The sequence below is a fragment of the Hyla sarda genome, chromosome 1 (assembly GCF_029499605.1).
Source record: "Hyla sarda isolate aHylSar1 chromosome 1, aHylSar1.hap1, whole genome shotgun sequence".
NCBI lineage: Eukaryota > Metazoa > Chordata > Amphibia > Anura > Hylidae > Hyla > Hyla sarda.
In genome coordinates, this window is record NC_079189.1 from 490,205,957 (window position 1) to 490,226,707 (window position 20,751).

The 20,751-nt window shown below is 47.2% G+C and overlaps 1 protein-coding gene across 3 annotated transcripts in view; it reads right to left on the minus strand.

The window, feature by feature from the left end:
* Nucleotides 1-15,341, minus strand: part of TNFAIP8 (TNF alpha induced protein 8) — a 162,931-nt gene extending 147,590 nt beyond the window's left edge. Inside the window, exon 1 of one of the 3 annotated variants that reach the window (XM_056537378.1) lies at nt 15,072-15,341. In XM_056537378.1, coding sequence (XP_056393353.1) covers nt 15,072 — 1 coding nt within the window. In that variant the 5' untranslated portion in view covers nt 15,073-15,341. Of the gene's footprint in view, nt 1-5,735; nt 5,800-14,933; nt 14,953-15,071 lie in introns of those variants that run through there. The other 2 variants (XM_056537375.1, XM_056537373.1) reach the window with 2 other exon arrangements.
* Between the last annotated feature and the right edge of the window lie 5,410 nt (nt 15,342-20,751).

Sequence of the window (20,751 nt, forward strand, 5' to 3'; positions counted from 1 at the left end):
TTGTGCTCGGCCCTGGTGCCTTATTTGTGTACAGAGTCTGGTTCTGTTTTTATGTACTGAGCTTGATTCTGATATTTTATATATGTACCAAGCTTGGTTCTAGTACAGTTTATATGTACTAAGTTTGGTTGTGATGCTTTATAAATTTACTGAGCTTAGATATGGTACTGTATATATGTACAAGGCCTATTTTGGAACCATAAGTACTTAAATGGGCACTATCAGTTACGAAAACTTTTGATAGCTTTTGCAATTGCTTTCATTAGAAAGGTTTCAGTATTTCATACTGAAAAAGCCAGTCAAACAACTGCCCCCCCCGCCAGCTTGGACACATATTAGTCCTGCTGTGTCCATGCGTCATCACCTATGTCATGGACACACTTCCTTGATTGACAGCTGTGAGCGCAGGACTCACAGCTGGAGGAAAATCCTCCCACTGCCAGCTTGTGTCCCGCTACTGTCAGTGAGGACAAGCTGGGAGTTGGAGTTTTGCTAATGCTAGGGGAGATGTGAGCAGACAGCATACTGAGTGATGGGGTGTAGATCTGCACAGTGAGGCCACGCCCCCTCCCTTTGAGAGGAATTCAGACTAGTGAGCTAAATTTAAAGTGTAATAAAAAGAGATGTACATGAGTACTGAGTGATATACTAAAAATAATGTTTTTTTTGTTGGATCTGACAGGTACGCTTTATTAAATTGCAGATTATACCTATACAAATCAGAAATAAATCTGCAACATTCAAAATTAGCCTTAGATACAGCAACAGGAATGTGTAGGAGTTTGCACATTGTAGATCAGAGTGTGAAGGGGGGGGGGGTGCATTCAATCCTTCAGGAAGGGCAGATCACACAGGCTGCACATTATCAGAGTGTAGACCGGGAGAGAAGCATACATCAGCAGACTCTACAAGGTAGTTGCAAGGAAAACTGCACATTCCTCAGCATCTGTGTCTGTTGGCACAATAGAGAAGATTTTCCTCATGGGCTGTAGAAGGAGAAATAGGTACAGGAAGGAGATAGCGAAGGTAGCAGCGTCCTGGACACTGAAAACGCCATGCCCACATGAGAAGTCTGAAACTAAGAGCAAATTGAAAAATGCATATTGGGGGTATAAAAACTAATTAGACAGGCATACCCAATAACATTTTTATTTTTGTTACTCTGTTACCACCTTCATGGTGTACAATGCTGTGTAGTTAATTTAATAACCAATGACTTTATAAGCTGGTTATCAGCATCACACTGATCCTGTCCTGGTCTTACCTGATCGATAAACAGAATAGGTAAAACTTTCAGTGGGTTAAGCGGGAAGCGCAAGCTACTCTCTGTAGGCACTGCAGTGATAAGCCATTTGTTACTCTCCCAGCAATAAATTGTGCACACATAACTAGTGTTGGGCACGAATATTCGCATTTAGAATATTTATCGAGAATATCACAATTTTGCGAATATTGCGAATATATTCGCTATATATCCGAAATTACAAATATTCACTTTTTTCAGCATATGCCGATATTTGCATATTCCTTCTTTTCACTTCTAGGCCAACTAAAATGATGCAAATACACTTGTCAGAGGTTATCAACAACATCCCTAGCAACAATAGTAAGGTTGCCCGCCCCCTCACTGTTTTCTTCCTCGAATACGAGAATATGCGAATATTCGCATATGTGAATATAACAAATATGCGAAATTCTCGAATATAGGACGAATATTCATCTATATATTGCGAAATATCGCAAATTCCAATATCGGCAATGCCGCTCATCACTACACATAACCAGGGAGTAGAACTGCCGTCCATGTGGTCTAGGGCACTACTGGATTGAAGCCAATAATCAGCTTATTAAAGCAGCAGTAAATTAACCAAATAGCATTGTACACCATAAAGGCCCCAGAATAAAACTTTTGCTGGGAGTGTTTCTTTAACCTGTTAGGGACCACCGGCAAATCGCAGGGCAGGGTGAACCTTCATTTCCCCCGCTCTGCCCGCCCATGGATGTCAGGGCAGAACGGGGGAAGATGGCGGCAATGTGCGGGGACCGTGGATGCAGCGGGGACCGCCGGCACCGGTTGCCTGGGTTCACGCGGGTGACCGGAGGTGGCAGGCAAGTGGAGGCTGCGGCAGCAGTTTCCCAGATGCAGCAGTGAAGACTGCCTAAACTGATCTTCACTGATGCTTCTAGGAGTTTCAAAACTACAACTCTCAGCATGCCCAGACAGCCTTTGGCTATCTGGGCATGCTGGGAGTTGTAGTTTTGCAACAACTGGAGGGCCACAGTTTGAAGACCACTGTCCTTCCAGATGTTGCAAAACTACAACTCTCAGCATGCCCAGACTGTCCAGGCATGCTGGGGAGTTTTAGTTTTGCAACCTCTGGAAGGGCACAGTTTGGAGACCACTATACAGTGGTGTAAAAACGGTCATGCTCCAGATGTCAATTCAAAGCATGCCGAGAATGTCCAGGCATGCTGGGAGTTGTAGTTCGTCAACATCTGGCCCTTCAGATGTTGCCGAATTACAACTCCCAGCGTGCCTGTGCTGTCTGGGCATGCTTTGAGTTGAAGTCTTGCAACATCTGGAGCGCTACAGTTTGGAGACCACTACACATTGGTCTCCAAATTGTTCTCCTCCTGTTGTTGCATAACTACAACTCCCAACATACCCTTCAGCTGTCTCGGCATGCTGGGAGTTGTAGTATTGCAACAACTGGAGGCACACTGGTTGGGAAACATCATCTGTTTCCTAACTCAGTTTTTCCCAACCTGTGTGCCTCCTGCTGTTGCAAAACTATAACTCCCAGCATGCACTGACAGACCATGCATGCTGGGAGTTGTAGTTTTGCAACAGCTGGAGGCACATGGGTTGGGAAACATTGAGTTAGGAAGCAGACGGTGGTGCTGAAACACTGCGGTAGTCTGTTACCTAACTCAGTGTTTCCCAATCTCAACCAGTGTGCCTCTAGCTGTTGCATAACGGGGGCTTAAGTTTCCCGCTTCAAGTTTGAGATGCGGCAGCGGGAAACTCACTGTAAAGCCCCGCTCGTGTGACTTTACCCTAAAAACAGTACACTACACTACCCCCTAAATAGAGGAGTAAAACACTACATATACACTACACTCTTACACTGTCGCCGCCCCACCCCCACCAATAAAAATTTTAAACGTCTTGTATGTCAGTTTTTCCAGCTGTTGCAAAATAACATCTTCCAGTATTGCCGGACAGCCATTGACTGTCCAGGCATGTTGGGAGTTTTGCAACAGCTTGAGGCACCCTGTTTGGGGAAAACTGATGTACAGTATTTTTGGTGGAGGAGGCAAGTGAAACGCTTGTATCCGGGTACACCCCTATGAAAATTTCTAATTTAGGCCTCAAATGCCCTGTCGTATTTCAAGGCAACAGTTTAGGGCCACATGTGGGGTAGCTCCGTACTCGGGAGAAATTGCGCTACAAAAGTTGGGGTCTACACCAGCATGTTAATGTAAAAAAATTACATTTTTTACACTAACATGCTGGTGTTGCCCCATACTTTTCATTTTCATAAGAGATAAAAGGAAATACAGACCCCCAAAATTTCTAACACAATTTCTCTCAAGTAAGGAAATACATTATTATATGTGGGCGTAAAATGCTCTGCGAGCACACAACAAGGTTCAGGAGTGAGAGCACACCATGTACATTTGAGGCCTTAACTGGTGATTTGCACAGGGGTGGCCGATTGTTAAGCGGTTCTGGCATAAACGCAAAAACATAAATACCCACATGTGAGCCCATTTTGGATCGCCGACGGGGGGGGGGGTCTAATGACCCCCCTGGGCGTTTTCACGGGGTGCCTGCTGATAGATATAGCAAAGAGCTGTTTGAGCATGATAGGAGTTGTAGTTTTGCAAGATCTGGAGGGATACAGTTTAGAGACCACTATATAGTGGTCTCAAACTGCAGCCCTCCAGCTGTTGCAAAACTACATATTCCAGCATGCCCAAACAGCTGTCTGGGCATGCTGGGAGTTGTAGTTTTGCAACATCTGGAGGGCTACAGTCTCAGACTGTAGCCCTCCAGATGTTGCTAGGCAACTTACCGGCTTCCGTAGGATCCAGGGAGCCGCCTTCTTCTGCCGCACGCGTCGATCTCCGTCGCCGCCCGCCGATCACCGTCGCCCGAACCTCCAGAGGGGTAAGTGGATCTTCGGCGTTCGGTCCCCGTCGTTTCCCCGTTCTGCCCCGCCTATTGTGGGTGGGCAGGATGAAGAAAACAAAAGTAAACCCCTCCGCCCCCGATCTGCTATTGGTGGTCGCGTCTAGACCACCAATAGCAGGGATAGGAGGGGTGGCACCCCTGCCACCTCACTCCTATCGCTTCAGGTGGATCTTAGGTGTCTAAGACAACCGCGATCCCCCTTCTATTCCGGGTCACCATAGACCCGAAATTACCCGGAATCGGCGCAAATCGCAAGTGTGAAATCACTTGCGATTTGCACCGATCGCCGACAGTGGGGGGGTCTAATGACCCCCCTGGGCGTTTGCACGGAGTGCCTGCTGATAGATATCAGCAGTCACCCCGGTCCGATCCCTGCCCGGCGCGCGGCAGGGACCGAAATTCCCACGGGCGTATGGATAAGCCCTTTGTCATTAAGTACCAGGACGCAAGGGCGTATCCATACGCCCTTTGTCCTCAACAGGTTAATAGAAATGTTGTTTCAAATTTTGGGGGACATTTTCACCTATTATCCCTTGTGAAAATGAAAAATTTGGGGTAACATCAGCATTTTAGCGGAAAAAAAAAATTTCTTCACTTTCACATCCAACTTTATTGAAAACTAATTGAGTACCCGGTGTTGCCCGGTTTTTCCTTCCTAATGCTTGTTGTGGAGGAAAATCAACAGAGGAACCTTTTGACTTCATATCCCATCCTCATATATTGTTGTCATATCCCGACCCGTAATATGTGTACCAGGTATTGAAATATCTCCAGCCGTACAGAAGTTATGTGGGAACATACATTTCCCATTGATTTGCATGGGACTTTAAACAAAAACCCCGACCCTCACAAATGGGGGGAGTTAAGGGTTAACTATCCTATATTTGAAGTGAACATATAAGTAACATATGACCAAAGTATTATCAAAATATTTCCAGCCATTTTGGAAGTTATGCAGTAACATATTTCCCATTGACTTGTATGAGTAGAGTAAGAAGCGGAGCGGAGCAGACAAGTAAAAATCTGATTCTAGCCTGCAGGATAACAGAGACGGCAACGGCGTGCCGTATGGGCAATACCAGGGATCAGTGGGCAATTACAGCGGCATCACGTCCGACTCACAGCCTGCTCCCAGTTCACTCCATTTTTACCATAAAGTGTACAGTGTGAACACAAAACCCTCCAAAATGTGGTTTTCATTTAAATTTCCTCTCAAAAAAAAAAAAAAAAAAAATATATATATATATATATATATATATATATATATATATATATATATATATATATATATATATATATATATATATTTGGGTTCATCATACATTTTATGGTAAAATTAGAGATTTCATTACATAGTACAGTTGGTCACGCAAAAAACAAGCCCTTATATGGGTCTGTAGATGGAAATATAAAAGGGTTATGGATTTTAGAAGGCGAGGGGGAAAAAACAAAAAAGCTAAAATAAAAATTGGCCTGGTATTTAAGGTTAAAATGGGATTGGTCCTTAAGGGGTTAAAGATCTTAATATTTCCAGTACTTAGCTGCTGTATACTACTGATGGAGATGTGTAGTTCTTTTCTATCTGACCATAGTGTTCTCTGCTGACACTGAATAAAAAAAATAAAAAAATAAACCCCTTTAATTAAAGAGTGGAGACTGCAGACTGAACCTTTTATTTACCTCAAGGTAACCACTAAAATCTATACTTTTTCAAGTTTCCCATATTCATTAACTGTTTTTGTCGGAGTCATCAATCTCAGAAATAGTATATTGTAGAATGAGATGACAATGCATTGTCTTGCTTAGCGATAGCATCTTTATACAAACAAAACAGCATTACACATGGGTGAGAGAGCATACCTTATTAATGACACAATCCCGTAACATTTACAAACAGGCCCTGCAGTCTTACACAAGGGTTTCCTACTAACTGAAGGTATTGTGTCATTTTCTTCTTCCTGGATAAATACTGAAAAGTCAGGACAATTACCCCACAGTCTGAACTGCCCAGATATTTTAGGTCAATATACAAAGATCATGACCATCACAGAAATGGAGTACACTAATGTTGTAAACAAATTGCCAGCCGCCAGGAAACGTAATGAAATCCGGCGCACTCCTGAAACATTTCCTCACTTGAAGGAATCCAGAGGAGTATAGGGAAAAAATAATAATAAAGACTGAGGTTTTCAGGTTGGTGCTCCACACATCTGGCTTCCATCCAAGAGAGTAGGGAAAATCAGAACAAGGCTTTTCAGTCTTCTAGGAAAGGTCAAAAGTGATTTCTGAACAAATCATTAAAACTTTTTTAGCTCTTTTTAATCAGTAAGGCTAACTTTTTGTTGATTACATTTTCTTTATTATTTTACATTCTTCTGTGCACTTATGTACAACACCGAGAAAGTCACCAGAAATCTGTTTTATAAGTACAGTACCAAGATCTGCTGTAAAGCGTGAAAGTATCTGCATATAGTTTGATTCATATCACATAAATACTCTTACAAAAAGGGATAATACAGTTTCTTAAAGATATAAAGACCACCCATCTCATGTTCCCCCCAGTGAGAGATCCAACAGCTGTGAGACACCTAAAAGCCTTAGGCTCCGTTCACACTACGGAATTTCCGCTTGCAATTCCGCTTTGAAATTGCAGGCGGAAATTCTGCTTACTAAAATGTATAGTGTAATGAATGGGTTTCTGTTCACAAATTCACACTTGGGAAATTGTGAAGCGGAATTTGTGAACGGAAAATCCGCTTGAAAATTTCCACCTAAAGAATGGCGTTGCTCATTCTTCAGGCGGAAATACTTCCGGAACACATTGTAGTCTATTGGAGACTGATTCAGTCGGCGCTGGCCGTAGTGTGAACCTAGCTTTTACTGTGTCTCAGGAGTCCTACATATGCTTGCTGTACACTACAGGCAAGATCTCTCCATGTGGCAGAAAAGAGCAAAATGATGAGATGTGTTATATTTTAGATGCCAGACTATTGTTCTTAGGGAGAGGAGTCCGACTACAACAACAACAACCACCTCCTCTGTCCACATTCAGAACAAATAACTGCTCAGCCCAGTCAAGAATTTATGTATATGCAATGAACAGGAGAGATGGCTTGTCAGACAAACAAAGGTTTAGCAGCTATTGAAGGCATATGGCCACCCTAAAGTCATGCCTAAAGGGGCTCTTAACCCCACAGCGACACTGCAAAACCAGTCGACAGATTCCCTAGAGATCCTGTAACAAAATGAATGGATACTTTCACACTGAAAATGACTTCTTCGTAGGCACCATGTTATAGAGAATGAGAATTGTTGGGAAAATTCCTTGATAACTTGTCATTTACCCATGAAAATCTCTGCATATTTTAGGCCAAATAGTCATGTGGATGGTCCTGCTCAGTGACTGACAGCTATCTGTGTAAAGAGAGCTTTCAATTACTAAGAAGGTCCGCCCACTTGACTACTTAGCCTAGGATAATGACACACCCACTGTTAGCTATATTATAGCCTACTGGAGTGTGTGTATGTGACATTCAGGGGAAAGAATGGCTGGATTCACCACAGTAGGCAACAACTGACTGCTGTGGGTAGGTGACATGTTGTCATGTAGCATTATCAACAAGGACTAGTAGAGGAAGAATGGCACACATCATACTTCACTCCCTAGCTCAGCACTTAATTTGTCTCATTGGGCCCTTATCCTGCAATATGACAGACTGAGCACCGGGGACTAAACCATGCTGCTGTGCACTTCTTATGGCTACATCCAGTGTCAGTCTCACAGACCCTGACCAACAAGACCTCCGCATCACACACAAACCCATGTGAAATGGCCGGTCACAAAACAGCACGTGAGGCATCAATGTTTCTAATAGAAAAATATTTTTCCTTTAACTATTGGCTATGATTTACAGTAAAACATGTAACAGAAACACCACTGAGATTAATGACTGTGGAGATGAAACGAGACTTTTAAATTCACAATACATATACATCAGATAGACTACTAAAAGTAACGTACAGCTCATATATAACCACTGGCTCAGGGTCTCCTGTATACAACATGAAGCAAACCTAGATTGTTCTAACAACCTGGTCTGAAATGTTACATCCAGTTACCACAAAACAGAAGAGCAATAACCAGTCCCACCTTCCACAGCACCTATGTGTTGGCAGTAGAAGAGAGCTGTGCTGGCTCAATTGAAATCCCCCACAGCAAATTCTGTCACATTTGATCCAAAAAATCCCCCTAAAGCGACACCATGAGTGGACCCAATGGACATAATTATACATCAATGGGCCTGTCTCCTGGTAGCGCTTCCATGCTCTGGACACTATGCTGACAGACACAGCAAACCATATTGCCACAGCTCGCATTGATGGCCCATGCTGGATGAGCTGCACTACCTGAGCCACTTGTGTGGGTTGTAGACTCCGTCTCATGCTACCACTAGAGTGAAAGCACTGCCAGCATTATAAGTGACAAAAACATCAGCCAGGAAGCATAGGAACTGAGAAGTGGTCTGTGGTAACCACCTGCAGAACCACTCCTTTATTGGGGGTGTCTTGCTAATTGCCTATAATTTCCACCTGTTGTCTGTTCCATTTGCACAACAGCATGTGAAATTGATTGTCTATCAGTGTTGCTTCCTGAGTGGACAGTGTGATTTCACAGAAGTGTGATTGACTTGGAGCTACATTGTGTTATTTAAGTGTTCCCTTTATTTTTTTGAGCAGTGTATATATTTTGCTGGGGCCGTGGACAAAGAAGAAAAGCTATACTTACCTACCCGAGTCCCCCTGCAGCTTCTGTTCTTTTTCTGGTTTCTTAGACAAGAGCTTGGATCAGGACCTGCCTGCTCAGCCAATCACTAGTCAAGACAGGACCCTGCTCTGGACAGTAATTGGCAAAGCAAGCAGGTCCTACTACAAGCTCTCATCTCAGAAGCAGGAGATTGATGTAAATGGATGCTGCAGTCGGACATCTACCGTGTTTCCCCGAAACTAGTACCTACCCCGAAACTAGGCCCTAGCTGGATTATCGGGGTGGGCTGCAATAAGCCCTACCCCGGAAATAAGACCTAGACCAGTGGTCTCCAACCTGCGGACCAACAGATGTTGCAAATGTTTGCAACATCTGGAGGTCCACAGTTTGAAGACCACTGACCTAGACAACGCCCAGGCTGCAAATATTAAAAAACAAACTTTAACTTACCTTCGTCCTCCGTTCCCCCGTTGCTAAGGAACCGGCCTCACTGTCCTCCACTGTTCTCGCGGCGGTCCTGGGGATGGGAACGTCACAGAGCCTTCAGCCTATCACCGGCCGCAGCGATGTCCCGCCTCGGCCGATTATAGGCTGAGCCCACTGTGATGTAAGAAGCCTGCCGGCTTCTTACATGACAGTCGGCTCAGCCCATCATCGGCAGAGGCGGGACATCGCTGCTGCCGGTGATAGGCTGAAGGCTCTGTGACGTCTCAACACCAGGAAGCAGCAAGAACAGCGTAGGGAACATGAGGCCGGTGCCTTCGCAACGGGGGAACGGAGGATGAAGGTAAGTTAAAGTTTGTTTTTTAATATTTGCAGCCCGGGCACAGGAATAGATACAGCGCAATGGCTGACAATTATTTGCAGGGGAGGGAGAGAAGCTGCTCTCGCGGGTGACAAATGATTAGTCCCCTGATGTGAGGTGCTGGGCTGATAAACCGGCGGGGGGGGGGGGGACATTGGGGGGCAAAGCTGCGCCCATCACATGTTGATAATGGGGGGGGGGGGAAATACTGTGGAACCGCCATGTTGTTCAATGAGCATTCCGTACTGCAAATAAATAAGCCCTACCCTGAAAATTTTGAATCAATGCACTGGTCAAGACCAGTATCAGTATATGGAGGGTTAATCCAATCACTTTTTCCAATAGATCACCCCTTGGGGCAATCCAATAGTACCCTAATTTCCCATATACCCTCTAAAATATTTAAACTTTATTGTTAATTAAATCAAAAAATATCCACACTTTTAAAAAGGTATCAGAGCAGTACTCCCTGGTTTGTAGCCAAACACTGTAAATATCTCCACTGAGACTAATATCGCTATCTATCGCTGAGTGTGCCTGCAGCTCACACTCCAGCTTCCTCCAAAGACTGCTCCGATTTGCTTAAAAACACCCTACTCAGCCCCCCCCCCCCCCCGACATGTTTTGCTACTATGTAGCTTTGTCAAGAGGTATGGGGCTTACAAAGCTACATAGTAGCGAAACATGTCGGGGGGGGGGGGCTGAGTAGGGTGTTTTTAAGCAAATCAGAGCAGTCTCCGGAGGAAGCTGGAGTGTGAGCTGCAGGCACACTCAGCGATAGATAGCGATATTAGTCTCAGTGGAGATATTTACAGTGTTTGGCTACAAACCAGGGAGTACTGCTCTGATACCTTTTAAAAGTGTGGATATTTTTTGATTTAATTAACAATAAAGTTTAAATATTTTAGAGGGTATATGGGAAATTAGGGTACTATTGGATTGCCCCAAGGGGTGATCTATTGGAAAAACTACCCTGAAAATAGGCCCTATTGTGTTTTTTGTGGCTAAATTTAATAGAAGACCCGGTCCTATTTTCGGAGAAACATGGTAGGGTAGATAAGCATAGCTTTTTTTCTGTTCTTCTACAGCTCCAGCTACATATTAATTTGTTCAAAACACTGGAATACTCCTTAAGACAAGGTTTTTATCAATGACTACAAGCTAAATCTTAATTAGCATCCTTCACAATTAAATGTTACTGTATATTACACCATAATGAGCATGGATGGTGTACTTCAAACAATGACTTATTGGAAATATCTATGGAATCGATGAGCTTCAATAAAGTAAAACAGAGGCCAAGGCCATATTAGACAGGATGATTATTGTCAGAATAGGCAGTGGTCAGTTGACAAACAAGCAAATACATCTTCTATGCAGACCTAAAATCATTTTTGGTTTGCTGCATCTTTCTACATACTTGCAATGGTTTTTAATATTGCCCACATTGAACATGAAAATGATTTTAAACTACGTATTAGGGCAACTCACTCAATGACAATGCAAAAAAAGTAATAGCGTCCAAAGTAGCAAAAATAAAATACATAAAAGTAAGTACAATATTTCAAATCAGTACTGGAAACTTGATTACATTTTTGCTTTCTGTCAACCTTAGGACTGGTGGATGCCCAATCTGTTGAATATAGATCTGAAGAGCCCTTTATATGGGGTAAATATTGATCAAATAGCTAGATTATCACCTCATGTAAAAGACCTGGGGAACAGCCAACAAAAGAACAATCACTTGTCTGTCAGCTGATTCGTACACCTTGGATTCGTACGCCCTGAAAGTCATCATTAGTTGGCTGCAGGCCTGAGGATGTATGGCCAACAATCAGGTATAGAGGTCATTCATGTGGGCCTGGCAGCATAATCATTGGGGGAGAGTTATCAAAGCGGTCTATGTCCCGCATCAATGTAGACCAAACTACAGAGGGTTAGGCCGGTCTATTGTACACCTACCTAATTTATCAAAAAGCGCATGGATCTTTATAAATTCTCCGCACGGACTTTGTGATCTATGCTTTAGTCTATATTTAAACCTGCTCCAGCATAGTCTGACATTTCGGCGTACTTTCAGCCGATGCGACTTGTCGCTGAAAAGTCGCTTTTGATAAATTCAGCACCGAACCATTTTTCCATCTAAAATAGACTAGAAAGTTACAAATTTAGATGGGAAAAACCAGTCTAAACCCTTTGATAAATCTCCCCCATTGAGACATATAAGGCTACATTCAGGTTTGCATCAGAAGCTTTGTTGCAGAATCCTTCCAAATGACAGGTCAAAAACCCAGCATGCAGTATTCTTTTTTCCAGTCAGATCCTGTCAAGTAAACAGACACCATACTAGAAACCGGACAAGCCCCACTAAAGTGAATAAAATTAATTGGGCTCCACTAGCATTCAATGTGCAATGGAATCCCCAAATGGTGCCTCCAATGCAAATGTGAACCAAACCTTAAAGGGGTTCTCCGGTGCTTAAACATCTTATCCCCTTATCCAAAAGATAGAGTATAAGATGCCTGATCGCAGGAGTCCCGCAGCTGGGGACCCCCGGGATCATGCACGTGGCACCCCGTTTGTAGTCAGTCCCCGAAGCGTGTTGGCTCCGGGACTGATTACCGGCGAATACAGGGCAGGCGGCGTGTGACGTCACGCTCCGCCCCTCAATGCAAGCCGACGGGAGGGGGCGTGATAGCTATCATGCCCCCTCCCGTAGGCTTGCATTGCGGGGCGGAGCGTGGTAATGATCTCTATATGTGAAATGGGGGGGGGGGGGGGGGACTCCTGAATGACACATGCTGGGAGTTGTAGTCCCTGTTGTGTGTGTATGCTAGTGTTTACAAACCAGTGTGCCTCCAGCTGTTGCAAAACTACAACTCCCAGCATCGCCTGACAGACTTTGGGCATGCTGGGAGTTGTAGATTTGCAACAGCTGGAGGCACACTGGTTGGCAAACACTGTTCTAGCCTATTCAGCATACACATCATGTTTCCATCACCAGTGTTTCCCAACCAGTGTGCCTCCAGCTGTTGCATAACTACAACTCCTAGCATGCCCAAAGGCTGTCAGGGCATGCTGGGAGTTGTAGTTTTGCAACACCTGGAGGCACCCTGGTTGGGAAACACTGGTGTATGCCCTACAGAAGTGTGGTGAACTTCAACCCCCAGAAGACTACAGAGGCAGCATGCTGGTGTTATACCACAGACTGAAGACTCCTGAATGACACATGCTGGGAGTTGTAGTCCCTTTTGTGTGTGTATGCCAGTGTATCCCAACCAAGGCTGATTATATTAGTGTGCTGTGTATAAGGGGGCCGCCCGGGAAAATAGTAGGATGGGTGAACGGCGGAACAAACAAACAACAAAAAAAAAAAAAGGAGCCACCCCAAACCAGCAAGGCATGTGGCATGCTGGGATTTGTAGTTTTCAGCACAGCGAGAAACAGGAAATAGAAGCAAAGATAGGAAAACAGAGTGGGGGATAAAAAGACATCAAAGAACGGAAATAGAGTTGCCTAAACAACAAGAATAGAAACAAAACAAAATAAATAGGGTAAGTCAAAAACGGAAAAACACGTTGACCACCGGAGTACCCCTTTAAATAGTAGTATCTCCCACCATGTAAAAAAATAAATAAATAAAGTTTCTGTACCTGCCTATTGCCCATCTATCCCTAACCGCATTCCTGCCTTTAAAAATGTTTTTACCACCTTATAAATATATTTTTCTCTGCCTGGTAGTGTGCTCACTTACCAGGTTGACTTCCCCAGCAGGCACAATGTCACTGATGCCTGCTGCGGGGGCCGACTTCTGCTCATAGATGAGCAGCCAATAGCATGGCAGGCTGCTCCGGGGTCTCCTCCTCCCTGTTTAGCAGTGTAGTGTTATCCAGGGATGAGGAGTATAGGAGCATCGTCCACCTGCTGTGCTCACCACCGAGACCTGGGACCGAAACAAAGTACGGGTAAGTGAAATAAGACCTCACTTACCCGTACAGGACATGTACAGTCCTGGAGCATCAGCGCAGCACTGACTCAGTGCCACGCTGCCTCCAGGCTGTACATGGCAGGGACAGCCGGCGCGCGCGGCCAGGCAGCCAATGCGCGCAGCCCAGGCATTCACACCGTGACGTCACAGCAGGCTGCAGCCAGCCACTAGGAGGGAGACCCTTAGTGGCCGGATTTCAGGTGAAAAATAAAATAATTTAAGCACAAAAATAATAGAAGTATATTAGAGATGTGTTGTAGTACATAATACAACATATAAAAAAAAAAAGAGTTGATGACAGTGTCTATTTAAAAGATCATTAGATCTGCTGGCGCTCATATCGGACACAGGTCTTAGGGTATGTGCACAACGCAGAAATTCTGTGAGTAGAGATTCCATCTGGCGGCTGCAGCCGAAAATATTTTAGCGGTAGGACTGTGCGGCACTGCGGTGCTTGCGGACTTCAGCGCAAAGAATGAAGATGTTCCTTCTTTGCACAAAAAAATTTCAGTGGCGGAATTGTCCGCTGCTGAAATTCCTCAGTGGGAAGGGGTCTCGCAGAAGACCCATTCACACTGATGCTAATGTTCACTGCGTGTAATTCCACTCACGGAATTCCGCAGTGTGAACATACACTTAGGGTAAGTTCACTCGCTCATAGCTGCAAGTTACCCTACCATTCATTTCAACAGGTTCAAAATCTGCTACTGTCGTGGACTGTCCACAGACCCATACAAGACAATGGTAATGTTACAAAAGGAGTGAATGGCCCCTAAAAGTCCTGGTAGCCCTAAAATGGGACATTTGGAACAATGAGTGAGTGCAGTTGGTAACCATATAAAATAGATAGATATGGATGCCAGATACATATAGATAGGACAATATATTACAGTCAACATTAGAATATCTATATATATATATATATATATATATATATATATATATATATATATATTTATTTATTATGACAGACAAACGAGTGATACACACATATAAATATGTGTGTGTAAATACATTTCTTATAAAGGTAGGTATATCAGATAGGGTGTGTTCACTTACAGGATCCGCTGCAGATTTCGGGCTGTGTTCACCAATATGAATTGATTCAGCAACGTGAAATCTGCGGCAGATCCCGTACATGTGAACATACCCTAAAAGTTTTCCCCAAGCTCCATACCAGGGCAGGTCACGTATGCCAGGAAAAGGGGGCACTCAGTATAGTACCTCCTCTACCCCCTGCACCAAAACGCATGACTGCTGTCTGCACTGGTTCACACGGCAACGGTATAACAAACAGCCAGCGGCCGTTACTTACTGAGAGTGCGGAGGGCACAGTGGAGATGGCACGGCTGCCACGTCCAGGAAACGATAACCACCACAGGCAGCGGGTAATGCCAAGCAGGCGGCGGGAGCAGCAGCTGTACCGAGCGGAGCTCCGGAGCACAGAGGACCGTGTGTGAGAGAAGTTGTGCTGGGGGCGGGGCAGACAGGAGGGGAGCACAGCCCGGACCTACATAGCTGAGGAGCCCGGCGTGTAGCGGCGTGTCCGCCAGAGTGCGGTGTACGTGCTGGAGGGTCCTGTGTACACAGCACAGCTATACATGTACTTACTGCCATGGCCTGGAGGGACCTGTGTACACAGCACAGCTATACACGTACTCACTGCCATGGCCTGGAGGGTCCTGTGTACACAGCACAGCTATACATGTACTCACTGCCATGGCCTGGAGGGTCCTGTGTACACAGCACAGCTATACACGTTCTCACTGCCATGGCCTGGAGGGTCCTGTGTACACAGCACAGCTATACATGTACTCACTGCCATGGCCTGGAGGGTCCTGTGTACACAGCACAGCTATACATGTACTCACTGCCATGGCCTGGAGGGACCTGTGTACACAGCACAGCTATACATGTACTCACTGCCATGGCCTGGAGGGACCTGTGTACACAGCACAGCTATACATGTACTCACTGCCATGGCCTGGAGGGTCCTGTGTACACAGCACAGCTATACACGTTCTCACTGCCATGGCCTGGAGGGTCCTGTGTACACAGCACAGCTATACATGTACTCACTGCCATGGCCTGGAGGGTCCTGTGTACACAGCACAGCTATACATGTACTCACTGCCATGGCCTGGAGGGACCTGTGTACACAGCACAGCTATACATGTACTCACTGCCATGGCCTGGAGGGACCTGTGTACACAGCACAGCTATACATGTACTCACTGCCATGGCCTGGAGGGACCTGTGTACACAGCACAGCTATACACGTACTCACTGCCATGGCCTGGTGGGTCCTGTGTACACAGCACAGCTATACATGTACTCACTGCCATGGCCTGGAGGGACCTGTGTACACAGCACAGCTATACACGTACTCACTGCCATGGCCTGGAGGGTCCTGTGTACACAGCACAGCTATACACGTACTCACTGCCATGGCCTGGAGGGACCTGTGTACACAGCACAGCTATACACGTACTCACTGCCATGGCCTGGAGGGACCTGTGTACACAGCACAGCTATACATGTACTCACTGCCATGGCCTGGAGGGTCCTGTGTACACAGCACAGCTATACACGTACTCACTGCCATGGCCCGGAGGGACCTGTGTACACAGCACAGCTATACATGTACTCACTGCCATGGCCTGGAGGGTCCTGTGTACACAGCACAGCTATACACGTACTCACTGTCATGGCCTGGAGGGTCCTGTGTACACAGCACAGCTATACACGTACTCACTGCCATGGCCCGGAGGGACCTGTGTACACAGCACAGCTATACATGTACTCACTGCCATGGCCTGGAGGGTCCTGTGTACACAGCACAGCTATACATGTACTCACTGCCATGGCCCGGAGGGTCCTGTGTACACAGCACAGCTATACACGTACTCACTGCCATGGCCCGGAGGGACCTGTGTACACAGCACAGCTATACATGTACTCACTGCCATGGCCTGGAGGGTCCTGTGTACACAGCACAGCTATACACGTACTCACTGTCATGGCCTGGAGGGTCCTGTGTACACAGCACAGCTATACACGTACTCACTGCCATGGCCTGGAGGGTCCTGTGTACACAGCACAGCTATACATGTACTCACTGCCATGGCCCGGAGGGTCCTGTGTACACAGCACAGCTATACATGTACTCACTGCCATGGCCCGGAGGGTCCTGTGTACACAGCACAGCTATACATGTACTCACTGCCATGGCCCGGAGGGTCCTGTGTACACAGCACAGCTATACATGTACTCACTGCCATGGCCCGGAGGGTCCTGTGTACACAGCACAGCTATACATGTTCTCACTGCCATGGCCCGGAGGGTCCTGTGTACACAGCACAGCTATACATGTACTCACTGCCATGGCCCGGAGGGTCCTGTGTACACAGCACAGCTATACATGTTCTCACTGCCATGGCCCGGAGGGTCCTGTGTACACAGCACAGCTATACACGTTCTCACTGCCATGGCCTGGAGGGTCCTGTGTACACAGCACAGCACAGCTATACATGTTCTCACTGCCATGGCCTGGAGGGTCCTGTGTACACAGCACAGCTATACATGTTCTCACTGCCATGGCCTGGAGGGTCCTGTGTACACAGCACAGCTATACATGTACTCACTGCCATGGCCTGGAGGGTCCTGTGTACACAGCACAGCTATACATGTACTCACTGCCATGGCCTGGAGGGTCCTGTGTACACAGCACAGCTATACATGTTCTCACTGCCATGGCCTGGAGGGTCCTGTGTACACAGCACAGCTATACATGTTCTCACTGCCATGGCCCGGAGGGTCCTGTGTACACAGCACAGCTATACACGTACTCACTGCCATGGCCTGGAGGGTCCTGTGTACACAGCACAGCTATACATGTACTCACTGCCATGGCCTGGAGGGTCCTGTGTACACAGCACAGCTATACATGTACTTACTGCCATGGCCTGGAGGGTCCTGTGTACACAGCACAGCTATACACGTACTCACTGCCATGGCCCGGAGGGTCCTGTGTACACAGCACAGCTATACATGTACTCACTGCCATGGCCTGGAGGGACCTGTGTACACAGCACAGCTATACATGTACTCACTGCCATGGCCTGGAGGGTCCTGTGTACACAGCACAGCTATACACGTACTCACTGCCATGGCCTGGAGGGTCCTGTGTACACAGCACAGCTATACAAGTACTCACTGCCATGGCCTGGAGGGTCCTGTGTACACAGCACAGCTATACACGTACTCACTGCCATGGCCTGGAGGGTCCTGTGTACACAGCACAGCTATACATGTACTCACTGCCATGGCCTGGAGGGTCCTGTGTACACAGCACAGCTATACACGTACTCACTGCCATGGCCTGGAGGGTCCTGTGTACACAGCACAGCTATACATGTTCTCACTGCCATGGCCTGGAGGGACCTGTGTACACAGCACAGCTATACACGTACTCACTGCCATGGCCTGGAGGGTCCTGTGTACACAGCACAGCTATACATGTTCTCACTGCCATGGCCTGGAGGGTCCTGTGTACACAGCACAGCTATACACGTACTCACTGCCATGGCCTGGAGGGTCCTGTGTACACAGCACAGCTATACATGTTCTCACTGCCATGGCCTGGAGGGTCCTGTGTACACAGCACAGCTATACACGTTCTCACTGCCATGGCCTGGAGGGTCCTGTGTACACAGCACAGCTATACATGTACTCACTGCCATGGCCTGGTGGGTCCTGTGTACACAGCACAGCTATACATGTACTCACTGCCATGGCCTGGAGGGTCCTGTGTACACAGCACAGCTATACATGTACTCACTGCCATGGCCTGGAGGGTCCTGTGTACACAGCACAGCTATACACGTACTCACTGCCATGGCCTGGAGGGTCCTGTGTACACAGCACAGCTATACACGTACTCACTGCCATGGCCTGGAGGGTCCTGTGTACACAGCACAGCTATACATGTTCTCACTGCCATGGCCTGGAGGGACCTGTGTACACAGCACAGCTATACACGTACTCACTGCCATGGCCTGGAGGGTCCTGTGTACACAGCACAGCTATACATGTTCTCACTGCCATGGCCTGGAGGGTCCTGTGTACACAGCACAGCTATACACGTACTCACTGCCATGGCCTGGAGGGTCCTGTGTACACAGCACAGCTATACATGTTCTCACTGCCATGGCCTGGAGGGTCCTGTGTACACAGCACAGCTATACACGTTCTCACTGCCATGGCCTGGAGGGTCCTGTGTACACAGCACAGCTATACATGTACTCACTGCCATGGCCTGGTGGGTCCTGTGTACACAGCACAGCTATACATGTACTCACTGCCATGGCCTGGAGGGTCCTGTGTACACAGCACAGCTATACATGTACTCACTGCCATGGCCTGGAGGGTCCTGTGTACACAGCACAGCTATACACGTACTCACTGCCATGGCCTGGAGGGTCCTGTGTACACAGCACAGCTATACATGTACTCACTGCCATGGCCTGGAGGGTCCTGTGTACACAGCACAGCTATACATGTACTCACTGCCATGGCCCGGAGGGTCCTGTGTACACAGCACAGCTATACACGTTCTCACTGCCATGGCCTGGAGGGTCCTGTGTACACAGCACAGCTATACATGTATTCACTGCCATGGCCCGGAGGGTCCTGCGTACACAGCACAGCTATACACGTTCTCACTGCCATGGCCTGGAGGGTCCTGTGTACACAGCACAGCTATACATGTACTCACTGCCATGGCCTGGTGGGTCCTGTGTACACAGCACAGCTATACATGTTCTCACTGCCATGGCCTGGAGGGTCCTGTGTACACAGCAGAGCTATACACGTACTCACTGCCATGGCCCGGAGGGTCCTGTATACACAGCACAGCTATACATGTACTCACTGCCATGGCCTGGAGGGTCCTGTGTACACAGCACAGCTATACATGTACTCACTGCCATGGCCCGGAGGGTCCTGTGTACACAGCACAGCTATACATGTTCTCACTGCCATGGCCTGGAGGGTCCTGTGTACACAGCACAGCACAGCTATACATGTTCTCACTGCCATGGCCTGGAGGGTCCTGTGTACACAGCACAGCTATACATGTTCTCACTGCCATGGCCTGGAGGGTCCTGTGTACACAGCACAGCTATACATGTACTCACTGCCATGGCCTGGAGGGTCCTGTGTACACAGCACAGCTATACATGTACTCACTGCCATGGCCTGGAGGGTCCTGTGTACACAGCACAGCTATACATGTTCTCACTGCCATGGCCTGGAGGGTCCTGTGTACACAGCACAGCTATACATGTTCTCACTGCCATGGCCTGGAGGGTCCTGTGTACACAGCACAGCTATACATGTTCTCACTGCCATGGCCTGGAGGGTCCTGTGTACACAGCACAGCTATACATGTACTCACTGCCATGGCCTGGAGGGTCCTGTGTACACAGCACAGCTATACACGTACTCACTGCCATGGCCTGGAGGGTCCTGTGTACACAGCACAGCTATACATGTACTCACTGCCATGGCCTGGAGGGTCCTGTGTACACAGCACAGCTATACATGTACTCACTGCCATGGCCCGGAGGGTCCTGTGTACACAGCACAGCTATACACGTTCTCACTGCCATGGCCTGGAGGGTCCTGTGTACACAGCACAGCTATACATGTACTCACTGCCATGGCCCGGAGGGTCCTGCGTACACAGCACAGCTATACACGTTCTCACTGCCATGGCCTGGAGGGTCCTGTGTACACAGCACAGCTATACATGTTCTCACTGCCATGGCCTGGAGGGTCCTGTATACACAGCACAGCTATACATGTACTCACTGCCATGGCCTGGAGGGTCCTGTGTACACAGCACAGCTATACATGTTCTCACTGCCATGGCCTGGAGGGTCCTGTGTACACAGCACAGCTATACGTGTTCTCACTGCCATGGCCTGGAGGGT